The sequence below is a fragment of the Entelurus aequoreus genome, linkage group LG09 (genome assembly GCF_033978785.1).
Source record: "Entelurus aequoreus isolate RoL-2023_Sb linkage group LG09, RoL_Eaeq_v1.1, whole genome shotgun sequence".
Classification (NCBI taxonomy): Eukaryota; Metazoa; Chordata; class Actinopteri; order Syngnathiformes; family Syngnathidae; genus Entelurus; species Entelurus aequoreus.
Genome location: NC_084739.1, coordinates 35,001,218 through 35,014,360, shown reverse-complemented (window position 1 = coordinate 35,014,360; position 13,143 = coordinate 35,001,218). Strand labels below are relative to the sequence as shown.

General features: G+C 39.7%; 1 protein-coding gene across 1 annotated transcript in view; it reads right to left on the bottom strand.

Annotated features, from left to right (window-relative positions):
• Positions 1 to 12,614, bottom strand: part of LOC133656977 (cadherin-23-like) — a 395,393-nt gene extending 382,779 nt beyond the window's left edge. Inside the window, exons 1-2 of the mRNA XM_062057867.1 lie at positions 12,447 to 12,614; positions 12,316 to 12,386 (exon numbers count right to left, since the gene is read on the bottom strand). Of these exons, the coding sequence (XP_061913851.1) occupies positions 12,316 to 12,386; positions 12,447 to 12,614 (239 nt within the window). The remainder of the gene's footprint in view (positions 1 to 12,315; positions 12,387 to 12,446) is intronic.
• Between the last annotated feature and the right edge of the window lie 529 nt (positions 12,615 to 13,143).

Below are 13,143 nucleotides of genomic sequence, written 5' to 3'. Positions count from 1 at the left end.
GAACTGCACTTTTTTTTTTTGAATTTTGCCGATTTTTCTAAAATTATGAGAGACAAGAAGACAATAGTTTTTTTATTTTATTTTTGTATTGTAACGTGTAAAAATCGACTAATTCTAGGTAGCTAGCAATGCAGATAATGGAAGCAATCAAATCTACCGCGAAATCACTTTAAAAATGCATTCAACAATGTCAACAATACTTAATTTACATTCCATAACCTTTATATCGTTATCTTAAGAGCGAACACTTAAACTTTTTTCCTAGCGTAGAAACAAATCGGCATGCTTCAGTCGTAAAAGCTAACTACAGCAACAGAAAAGCTAGCTTCTACGACAACACGAACTGCGTTTGAGTTTGTAATGCACAACACAATGTGCCAAGACACCAATCTGTACTGACTGAAAAACATAAACAATCATAGTATACTGTATGTAAAGTATTAGCCCACATCTCATGTTTTGTTTGTACACAGCGAGCCCGACAGCATATGCTGATACACGCATGACGTGCTGCATGTATCATGATTAATATAAAATGCGTGACTCACTCGATGGACACTTGTCTCTTTGGTCCAGCTGGCTTGGGACATTTTTTCTGGTTTATTTGGGGTAAGCACACCATCTATGTCGAAATAGCTTGTCTCCAAATTACACATTTACAGCTTCGAGTCACTTTCACCTCACTCTCTCAACTTCCGTCTGCCCCAAGTATTCACACTCTTCTTCGTGTTTGCTTCTAGAAGCAACAATTCATCCTCCGTTTATTCAGCTTCAAAAAGATAAGGTTGTGAATCCTCATTTGTCCAAAAACAGTCGTCTTCGTTGTCTATTACCAAGTTTGCCATGATTAGAACACACACAAACGTTTTTTTGTCTGGAAGTAGGACACACATTGTTGCCAGAGTTTGGATGTGTGCTGCTATGGAAACAGAAATAAATGCGTGGAAGAAGTCAGTCTTGATTTAGTTTGATTAAAATGATCAAAATACAGTAAATATTGAACATATTACTTATTGTTATGAACGTGTCTGTTACTATATTACATATAGACTTGCAGTGTGTATACAAATGTTGGAGAGTTTTGAAGTTGTTTTAGATGGTTTTGAAGGCTACAACAGTGACTCCCATTAGCTGCATCTTTCAAGCTTTTTTTATCATCTTTAAAATCATGATAAAAAAAAGACATGTGTGTTCTTCTCAATCATAATGATTGTGAACGATAGGCAAAATTCCCAAAAAAACTGCAGTTCCCCTTTAAGCCTAAAGAGGCTTAAATGAGTACTTTTTTTCCTTTTATTAATCAATACAACTACTATCAAAGTTATTCGATCAAGCGCATCAAGTTAATGCAAAGTGGAGCTGTCATTTATTCTGTATTAATTCCTACTTATAAAATGTTCTTAATTACCTGAAATGAAATGATTGGAACAAACACGGTATTGTCCATAGCACGTCACATTGGATCGATTGACTGCAGCAATCCATGCTCACGATAAAAGCTAGTTTTATACACGTCATCTGCAATATGACTACAACTGGATGAATGATCAGCAATAATGAGCATGTTTACAAACGAAGCCTCTCAATATGGCCATTGGCAATGCATTGTGGGAATGTAGAAAAATCCGAAGCACTATAATTGAACAGTAGTGACGAACATTGTTTTATCTGTTGTGGCCGCTTGTTGTCACCTGTCACTCACGGAGTTGAATTTAATTGGTTTAGAGATTTGGGTGGATTTTATTTTGAGCGCAGCATAAATTTGCTGTGCGCAGGGGACGCGTTAGCATTGCGCAATTGTGCAGGCGCACACCTTAAAGGCCTACTGAAACCCACTACTACCGACCACGCAGTCTGATAGTTTATATATCAATGATGAAATCTTAACATTGCAACCCATGCCAATACGGCCGGGTTAACTTATAAAGTGCAATTTTAAATTTCCCGCTAAACTTCCGGTTGAAAACGCCTTTGGATGATGATGTATGCGCGTGACGTAGCCAGTGTAACAGGAGTATCGGTAGCCCATTGAAGCCAATACAAAAAGCACTGTTTTCATCTCAAAATTCCACAGCATTCTGGACATCTGTGTTGGTGAATCTTTTGCAATTTGTTTAATGAACAATGGAGACTGCAAAGAAGAAAGTTGTAGGTGGGATCGGTGTATTAGCGGCTGGCTGTAGCAACACAACAAGGAGGACTTACTTGGATAGCAGACGCGCTAGCCTACGCTAGCCACCAACCGCATCTGTGATCGGGTGAAGTCCTTCGTCGCGCCGTCGATCGCTGGAACGCAGGTGAGCACGGGTGTTGATGAGCAGATGAGGGCTGGCTGGCGTAGGTGGAGCGCTAATGTTTTATCATAGCTCTGTGAGGTCCGGTTGCTAAGTTGCTAAGTTAGCTTCAACGTCGTTAGCAACAGCATTGTTAAGCTTTGCCAGGCTGAGAATTATTAACCGTGTTGTTACATGTACATGTTTTAATAGTATTGTTGATCTTCTGTCTATCCTTCCAGTCAGGGATTTATTTATTTTGTTTCTATCTACATTTGAGCCAGATGCTATCACGTTAGCTCAGTAGCTAAAGAGCTTCGTCGATGTATTGTCGTGGAGATAAAAGTCACTGTGAATGTCCATTCCGCGTTCTCGACTCTCATTTTCAAGAGGATATAGTATCCGAGGTGGTTTAAAATACAAATCCGTGATCCACAATAGAAAAAGGAGAGAGTGTGGAATCCAATGAGCCAGCTTGTACCTAAGTTACGGTCAGAGCGAAAAAAGATATGTTTTGCACTGCATTCTAGTCCGTCACTCTAACGTTCCTCATCCACGAATCTTTCATCCTCGCTCAAATTAATGGAGTAATCGTCGCTTTCTCGGTCCAAATCGCTCTAGCTGCGTTGAAAACAATAGGAAAATATGAGGAAGCGAACAACTGACTACGTCACGCTACTTCCGGTAGGGGCAAGGTTTTTTTTTATCAGGGACCAAAAGTTGCGAACTTTATCGTCGTTGTTCTATACTAAATCCTTTCAGCAAAAATATGGCAATATCGCGAAATGATCAAGTATGACACATAGAATGGATCTGCTATCCCCGTTTAACTAAAAAAATGTAATTTCAGTAGGCCTTTAAAGGGAACATTGCTGATGTTTCAGGTGAGTAATAAGGTTTGATGTGTTGACACGTAATGATATTTCCCTTCTTGCGGAACATTTGGCGCAAATAGTCTGCAAAAAGTCCTCCTTAGAATTAGTGATAAAGTCATGTTTGTTTATAATGAGCTCAGGAGTTGACAACAGCTTTACAGCGAGGCAAGCAGGAGTAAATGAGCGCTTAATTTACTCACCTTAACCCACGTACAGCACAATGTAGTCTCACCTTATTCAATAATTTTGATTTTTAGGAGCTATTCTTTATTGTATCCTCATAGTGGCCCGATAATCATTGTGCACCCCAGGGTACGTTCACAGTCCCATACTCTGGTTCAGATAAGAAAAAAAAAAAAAAAGATTGATGGTATAGGTTGCATTAAACACTTGTAATTGTGTCAGCTTTTAGTTAATCATATGCATAAAGTCATTGTCCGATGGTCTCACAAGCCCAAAACAACATGATGTGTTTCCGATCCACACTTGTAGGACTTTCCTTTCTATTCCAGATGTTTTAGCAGCTCGCAATGTATCAACCGATATGTAACGAAGAGGATATAAATCATAGAAATTACATCAAAAAAGTACCTGGATTACAAGGCATTTGTAATGACTTGGCCAAACTGTGCCATATTTAGCAGCACGACCGCTTTGTTAAAAAAGAGGTCCTTTATGTATGAATAACTTCTGTATTTACGCTTCTTGACTGATATTTAACTCTTATTTTTTCACGATTTTCACTCAGCTTGCTGGGCATTGCTATGCATCTCCGAGTTACAGTTGCATTTGGTGACACACCCCAGTGCTTTGGTCCGTCGGTGCGCACTTGCTTTACTCAGGACGAGTGTGTGCTGGCAGGCGGACCCAGACTAGCCAGCACACCCTATCAGGGACCACTTAACCTTGAGGGAGGGCCCCAGGCCCCCCTCCCAACCTCAACAATCTCCCCCCGCCAGTTTACCTACGCAGAAAAAAAAGTTTATATACCTGTATATATGTGTGTGTAAAACTGAAAACACAGTTAGAAAAACATATATATCATAATTTCATTCAACAGAACAGCAACAATGCAAAAATATCACCCATTTTAGAAAATAATTTTGTTCATGAATACATCTCCTTTGTACCGAGCCCCTAAAGCAGACCTGGGCATTGTACGGCCCGCGGGCCGCATCCGGCCCTTTGTGCATCCCTGTCCGGCCCGCGTGAGGCCAATCATAAATTACAAAATACATTTCAAAATGTATCTATGTCGAGTGTGCAATACAACGGTGCTGCTTTTGTTTTGAAAAGCGTTATTTGTTTTACTTCCATGTGGACGTATGCGCGTGTGCGATTGTGAGTGAATTGAACGGCGCAATCACAAATTACAAAATAAAGTTTAAAAAACATCTATGTCGTGCGCGCAATACAACTGTGCTGCTTTTATTTTGAAATGTGTTATTTATGCCGTATGTCCGGGGGGAACCTGTGAGTGAAGGTGCATAGAGACAAGTGATGAGACGCTAAAAAAAGAAAAGTTGATGAGGAATGGCGTGTTTTCAACAAGACATGGACTGGCAAGTATTTCTTTACATAAATTAATGGTAAAGCCGTGTGCTTAATTTGTGGTACACAGCTTGCTGTGTTTAAAGAATATCATTTGAATCGCCACTACACAAAGAAACACGAGGGAAAATACCGGAATGTGTCTGATGAAGCGCACGCAAGGGAGGCCAATGCGTTGATGGTAAAACTGCAAACCCAACAAGGACTTTTTGCCATATTTCACACCCCCAAAGATGCAGCCGTCAGGACAAGTTTTGTCATTTCTCACAAAAGCGCCAGAAAAAGTACAGCGTTTTCTGACGGAGAGTTTATTAAGGAGTGCTTATTGGACTCTGTTGCGCTGATATGCCCGCGGAGACATGGACTGTTTTTCGCTAACTTTGGATGAGAGCTGCGATGTACGTGACACCGCCCAGCTGCTCATCTTCTTACGTGGGATAACTGCAGACTTTCAAATCACGGAGGAGCTTAAAGAGACAACCACAGGTAATGACTTGTTCACAGAGGTAAATGCGTGTTTGGACATGTTAGGACTGAAATGGGACAAGCTGGCAGGTGTGACAATCCAATCCACTTTATTTATATAGCACATTTAAACAACAAAATGTTTCCAAAGTGCTGGACAACAATATTAAAAACAATATTCAAATATTATCCTTAGCTCCACCAATGACTGAATAAAAATAAAAAACAATTACATATAAAACCAATTTAAAATGAATATGATTAAAAACTATTTTTAACAACAGATGGTTGTCCAAATCTGATGGGGAAAAATGTTGGATAATGCAGGATAAAGTGACCATCAAAAGCAATCTGCTTTTGTATAAAGTTAAGTTAGGTTAAATTAAATTATTATTATTATTATTAATTATTATTATTATTATTATCATCATTATTATTTATCTTACGGTATATCAAAAATAATATTGAGCAAAATATAATTGAAATATTGTCGTGTGGCTCTCCAGCAGTGCTCGGGTTGCTTATGCGGCCCCCGGTGAAAATTAATTGCCCACCCCTGCCCTAAAGGGACATGGATGTTTTGCGAGCTCTCGCAATACTTTTTGCGAGCTCTCGCAAAAGGTTTTTTTCCTATGTCAGTGAACCGGAAGTGAAACAGACACAGCGATGGAGGAGCGGGAGCATGCGGGAGCCTACCCATCATCTGTGCTCTGTTGTGGGACAATAATACGATTTGATGTATTTTTATGTTCGGCCAATACTAAAATAAAAATCAAAAAAACTCTAGCTATACTATACCCGCGTATGATGGGTAGGCTCCTCCATCGCTTGGTCTGTTTCACTTCCCATTCACCATCGCTGTGTCTGTTTTACTTCCGGTTCACTGACAAAGGATAAAAACCTTTTGCGAGATCTCGCAAAACTTTTGTTTCCCTCCATGTCCCTTTAGGGGCTCCGTACCCTTGCAACGGAATAAATAGCCAGTCATAAGGCGACCTGGGAGACTGCCTGTGTTTTAGCTCAATGGTAGTACGCTGGTTATTCACACAGGCGATGTGGGTTTGAGCCCCACTCTGAGCAGCAGGAAAAATCTACGCAGCCGAGAGAGAGAGTACACAATTTCTAGACGAAGCTGAGCTGTTAGTGATTTACAGCTATGAACACCAATCATTGCATTCCGCCGTCAAAATCGGGGGCCCCTGATTGAGTAGGGCTCCTGGGTGTTTTAGCCTAGGTAAGCCTGTGCAGTAAGGTGGCTTTGCACACTATTGACAATTTTCAAGGCTCTAACATGAAAGCACGTATTGCCATTCTCAAAGAGTGGCGTGTCCTGCTGTGCCCCCTATCTGAAGAACTCACAGGTGCCTCCGTCTTGCTTGTGACATAAAAAAAAAGAAATAACAGAAGGAACTTTATTTGTATTCCTAAAGATATTTGTTTTGCTTTGTTTAGTTGACTTTTTGCCTCTTCCACAGTGGCCAATCATGAAAATATAATGATGATGTCATCATCTAACATTCTAACGTGTCCAATTTTACAAGTAACAAAGTCAAAAATCTATCTGCAAAACACCATAGCAAGTCATACCTCATATTAAAGTTCACAAGGAAGAGTTTCTTCAACTTTTTGTCAATGCTCCCTCAACTATTTACGCAAAAGACAAAATAAATCAATCAAAATTGACAGTTAATAGGCATCATAGGGTTGCAGCAGAGTTAAGCATGAATCACTAAGTGAATTACCATATTTTCTGGACTATGAGGTGGCGACTTGTCCAGGGTGTACCCCGCCTTCCGCCCGATTGTAGCTGAGATAGGCTCCAGCGCCCCCGCGACCCCAAAAGGGACAAGCGGTAGAAAATGGATGGATGGATGGATATAGAGCGCACCAGTATATAAGCCACACCCACTACATTTTAGAAGAAATAAATAATTTCCCATATATTAGCCGCACCAGATTATAAGCCACATATATATACCTGTATATGTTGTGAAATTAGTTATTTACACAGAAAGATTGTGTAAAGGTTTATTTTCATACCTTAACTGTTTCCAAACGGTGTTTGTGACATCGCAGTAAAACGGCAGATCAAACAAAAGAGAAGTCATCATCATGGACACACTAGATGCGGAAGCTAGCTCTCCAATCAGCTAAACAGACTCAATAACTCCACAGTTTTGGTGAGTTTACGAAACTCAAACAATACAAAAAGAATGCCATTGTAAATTAATGGTACAAACAAAGAAAATTGTAAACGTATTAGCAAATTAGCTGATGCTAACGACGCTAGCGTCATTACGATAAGATAGCACGAAGAAATATCCATGAAAACACTCATACAGACATCACACATGCGACGGTTTACTAAGTAAGAATTGATTTATTTATACTGTAAAACCTACTAACGTTGCTTGGAGCGTTGAAGGATGAATACATACGAGTAGAAACTCTATGGATGGCTAGAAGACAGAATTTCCGGTTGAAAGCTCAGTCTAAACAGAAGGGCAGTGCAGCACCTGCAGTGAGCAAACTCGTCCAAAAGATGGCGCCATAGCAGAAACAATAACTCCTTTTCAGTGTGTTTGCTTGTTTTTGTTTTTTTAAACTATTTGTATTATGTCCGTCAGTGAAGAAAAATCCATACATTTGCCACACCGTTTTATAATCCGCACGATTTGAAGTGTAAGAAAAATGTAGCAGTAGTACGGTATTTACGGTATTGTTTTACTGTACTGTTATCATTTTTCAACCTGACCTGTATGGCAGCAAAAATCCTGCAATATGCTAAATTACAGTGTGGTATAAAACACAATCTAAAATAAAAGCTGCAATTTTTATGTTACACATCAAGTGGAATAGTTCTCCAATAAATACAATTCTCAAATAAAAAATAAACAGAAAGAAGGAAATAATATAAACGTATAAACATGTAGAGTATAGTATAGAATACTACAGTATAGTATAGTATACTGTATTTTTCGGACTATAAGTCGCTCCGGAGTATACGTCGCACTGGCTGAAAATGCACAATAAAGTAGAAAAAAAACATATATACGTCCCACTGGAGTATAAGTCGCATTTTTGGGGGAAATTTATTTGATAAAATCCAACACCAAGAATATACATTTGAAAGGCAATTTAAAATATATAAAGAATAGTGAACAACAGGCTGAATAAGTGTACGTTATATGAGGCATAAATAACCAACTGAGAACGTGCCTGGTACTGTATGTTAACGTAACATATTATGGTAAGAGTCATTCAAATAACTATAACATATAGAACATGTTATACGTTTACCAAACAATCTGTCACTCCCGATCGCTAAATAACATAAAATCTTCCTCCTCGGTGTCGCTCCTGGTATGCGGTGCTAGCGTCCATTCTTTCTGCTGCTCGATCGCCGTTTTCTGCTGCATATTTCACTACGTCCATCTTGTAATCTGCAGTATATAATTTCCTTTTCGGTGCCATTTTAGTTCAGTCCTTCTCAGTTTTTATAAGTTACCGTCAACGTTGATGTGATCCATTTTAATAGCTCCGGCAGTAGCATATAGCATATAGCAGTTAGCATTTCAAAACCCACAATGCACTTCTGCCATGACCCGCCCCCGCCAAATTCTTATTGGTTGGCGTGTGCGTGACGATTGTTGACGTGTGAGTGACGATGGCTGCCATTTGCTTCGACGCTCACGCGAATGAGATAAATAATATTATTTGATATTTTACAATAATGTGTTAATAATTTCACACATAAGTCGCTCCGGAGTATACGTCGCACCCACGGCCAAACTATGAAAAAAACTGTGACTTATAGTCCGAAAAATACGGTAGTTTATAATACAGTAAGTAGGGCTGTCAAAGTTAACTCATGTGATGAATCACAAAACATTATCGCAAGAATCATGTATAAAAGCAGATTATCCGCACATGTTCCTTTACCTTATGGTTAGTTATGTTAGGTTGGTATATGTCAGTGCAAAGATTAGAAGGTGACTGACTGGTGTGCTTGCTTTAAAAATTGCACTTTAAAATAAAACCTGACAGTACTTCAGATTAAACTGTTAGCAAGTCTTAAATAAATAAAGGCGACATGCATTCAGGTAAAACATTACAAACAAGTTCCTGTATAATATTCTGACAATAAAACTGCTTTTTTGTCAAAATTATGGGATATTCTTTTAAAGTTATTTTAAATATACATGCAAGTAATTTACTGTGATTCATCGTGATGCATCAAAATGCAAAAGTGTGATTATTATAATGTAAATATTTGACAGCACTAATTAGAGATGTCCGATAATGGCTTTTTTGCCGATATCCGATATACCGATATTGACCAACTCTTAATTACCGATTCCGATATCAACCGATACCGATATATACAGTCGTGGAATTAACACATTATTATGCCTAATTTTGTTGTGATGCCCCGCTGGATGCATTAAACAATGTAACACGGTTTTCCAAAATAAATCAACTCAAGTTATGGAAAAAATGCCAACATGGCATTGCCATATTTATTATTGAAGTCACAAATTGCATTTTTTTTAACATGCCTCAAAACAGCAGCTTGGAATTTGGGACATGTTCTCCCTGAGAGAGCATGAGGAGTTTGAGGTGGGCGGGGGGATTGAGGTGTGGGGTGGGGTAGCGGGGGTGTATATTGTAGCGTCCCGGAAGAGTTAGTGCTGCAAGTGGTTCTGGGTATTTGTTCTGTTGTGTTTATGTTGTGTTACGGTGCGGATGTTGTCCTGAAATGTGTTTTTCATTCTTGTTTGGTGTGGGTTCACAGTGTGGCACATATTTGTAACAGTGTTAAAGTTGTTTATACGGTCACCCTCAGTGTGACCTGTATGGCTGTTGATCAAGTATGCCGTTGCATTCACCTGTGTGTGTGTGAAAAGCCGTAGATAGCAGTGCTTTTAAGGTTTATTGGCGCTCTGTACTTCTCCCTTCGTCCGTGTACCACTCCGTACAGCGGCGTTTTAAAAAGTCATACATTTTACTTTTTGAAACCGATACTGATAATTTCCGATATCACATTATAAAGCATTTATCGGCCGATAATATCGGCAGTCGGATTTTAACGGACATCTCTAGCACTAATAATACGATAATGTTTCTTTTTAGGAATGTGCAACAATGCAACGCTTTGAACGGTCTTAATTATAATTACATTTTCAGGAAATTATAGTTCTCTATTGCCTTTGTGATATACTGATCCAGGCCAAGTTTCATTTTAAATTTTAAATAAGTCACAGGTGTATAAAAAAAACAAGCTGCAGGCCGCAAATGGCCTCCGGGCCACACTTTGTACGCAACAAATCTAACTACTGCCAACATCACAGCATAGATCTAAGTCAACTCTGTGATTGGCTTCTTGGCAGCGCTGCTCACCCCAGTGTCGCACCACCTTCCGTCAGACAATTTCAATTAACTTTTAACACCCACAGAACTATTACATACACAGCCGGCGGCTTTCCAACTCGCTTCTGCAGTCAAAGAAACAAACTGTGTGGTCAATACACAGGAAAATGTGAAGCCACACACGATGCAATATGTGTTTTCATTTTTTTAAAAGAGGGGAGAGATCTCTACAGTGTGATGTACCTAAGACAATACTACACTAATAAATATAAATGTTGCAAAAGTCAGAACAACAAAATATAATAAGAACATGTTATTCACAATGGAAAAGTCTCTATTAATGTAATATACTGCCTGAAACCTGATAATGAAATTTAAGATACTAAGAAATGCAGTTATTTGCCATTATGGAGGTAATTATTATTAACTATGAGAGCGGCTCCACACAGTGTATCGAGACAAGGCCTGGGCGATAAGGCCTAAATTTAAAATAATTTTATTTTTCACAAACAAATGGATTTACAATTTTTTCAGATTTTTTTCATTGAATACAAATGACAAAGATAATTCAAAGCAAATATGTCATTTATTTAATCGACAACTAGTAGTTTGAAATGACACTGCATACATTACATCTTATTTCTGGCAACATTTTAATTTGTATAATGCTGTTCTTTTTAGACCAGATACAAATTGTACTTTTTATGTAATAATTTTCAAATAATTAAAATAAGGGCTTCCCTATTGAATTGGCACTCACTTCACATTTGGTGAAGAAGCCAGGTGATAGGTCAGTGACTGTAAACAAAACAATTCAAAATAGTGTGCGCTCACAGACATATGTCGCCAAAGACATGCTGCCATTTAATACTGTTATAAGACTGGCGTGTTTTAAAAGTGCTGTCATGTTGTCATGTCTTGTCGGTGTTCCTCACTCGGAATCTGCCAAACTTAATTTTGTTTTGCATATGAGCTGTTAATATATCTGTTTAAACTGTAGTGTTTATAATGGTACTTTGCATTTTGGTTAAGGAAGATCCTAACTTGATTGTCAGTTAAGCAATGTACAACTCTATCTCTGCCTACATGTTCAATATTGAAGTGATACTTTGTTTGTCAATACTTTATTTAGCTATTTTTTATTTTTGTTATAATTGTGTATACTTAAGCCCCCTTATCCCCTCCTTAAGACATGTTATTTATTAATAATGAATTAATTGTATTAAATAAGTGCAACATTTGGCTAACAGACAAAGCATATTGTATTGTTATGTTTAGTTTTTTTAACTTGGAGATTTAAACATTTTCATTACAATACAAGTTTATTGTACATGCATTATTATTATGTATTATCTTTTAATCAATGGTTAATTTGGTCTTATAAAAATAACCGTAACAACATCGTTAATAATTTGGCAATAATTTGTAGGTCAATATATATTGATTGATTGAATGATTGATTGATATATTTTTATTTCAAATATGCATAAAAACAAGAGCAAGCCTGATCCAATACAGTGCTATAGCCTTAACAGCCATTATAACAAAATGAAAAAAATGGATAATAAAAAACAAAAACAAATGAGCATTGGACTTTCTTTTTCTTTTTTTTTTACATATTTAAAAAGGAGTGAGAATAATTTCACACGTATTTAATCCCACCCCTTTTCTTTAAATCATAAATTACTCTGAGCTAGAACTACCTGTTCAGGACTGATCCCCACACCAGCATCCGCTCCAAGGCTAGTTCCCACACCAGCACCCGCTCCAAGGCTGGTTACCACACCAGCACCCACTCCAAGTCTGGTTCCCACACCAGCATTTGCTCCAAGGCTGGATCCCACACCAGCACCTGCTCCAAGGCTGGTTACCACACCAGCACCTGCTCCAAGGCTGGTTCCCACACCAGCACCTGCTTCAAGGCTGGTTCCCGAACCAGCACCTGCTCCAAGGCTGGTTCCCGAACCAGCACCAGCACCCAGACTGGTCCTTGGTCCAGTACCAGCTCCAGGACTGTCCCCCGTACCAGCACCTGCACCCAGACTGGTTCCCATGTCAGCGGCTCTGGCTTCAGCACCATGGCCAGCGCCCACTTCTGCTCCACTGCCAGCCAATGCTTCAGCACCTTGGCCACCAACCTCAGCCTGCTGCCTCGTCTCTGGCTTCGACATCGCCCTCCACGTCCCTGGCTTCGACGACATCATCCTCCTCGCTTCTGGCGGACCTCTCCACAGCGCCGCCATCCTCCCCGTCTCCAGCATCGTCGCCCCTGCGACCTCCGGCTGGCCGGCCGCACAGGCGGCCATCAGGCGCCCGCACGCTGCGCCTTCTGCGGCCAGTGCATTGACGCTTGTTGCGCCAACAGCAGCGCCGCCCAGGACAGAGACAAGGAACTCAGAGGCTGCTGGGGTCCTGGCGCCACTCGCATCCGCAATCCCAACGGCCAAGAAGGTGGCCGTTCCTTGGTCGCCCGCCTCGCCACCACCACCAGACTTGTCCCCGGTGGATTTGGGGACACGTGGGCCAGCGACCCACCACAAGTTCACCCCTCCATCCTCCCTTGACTTTTGTTCTTCTGATTTGTGTCATAGGACATCTGGAAGCTGTCC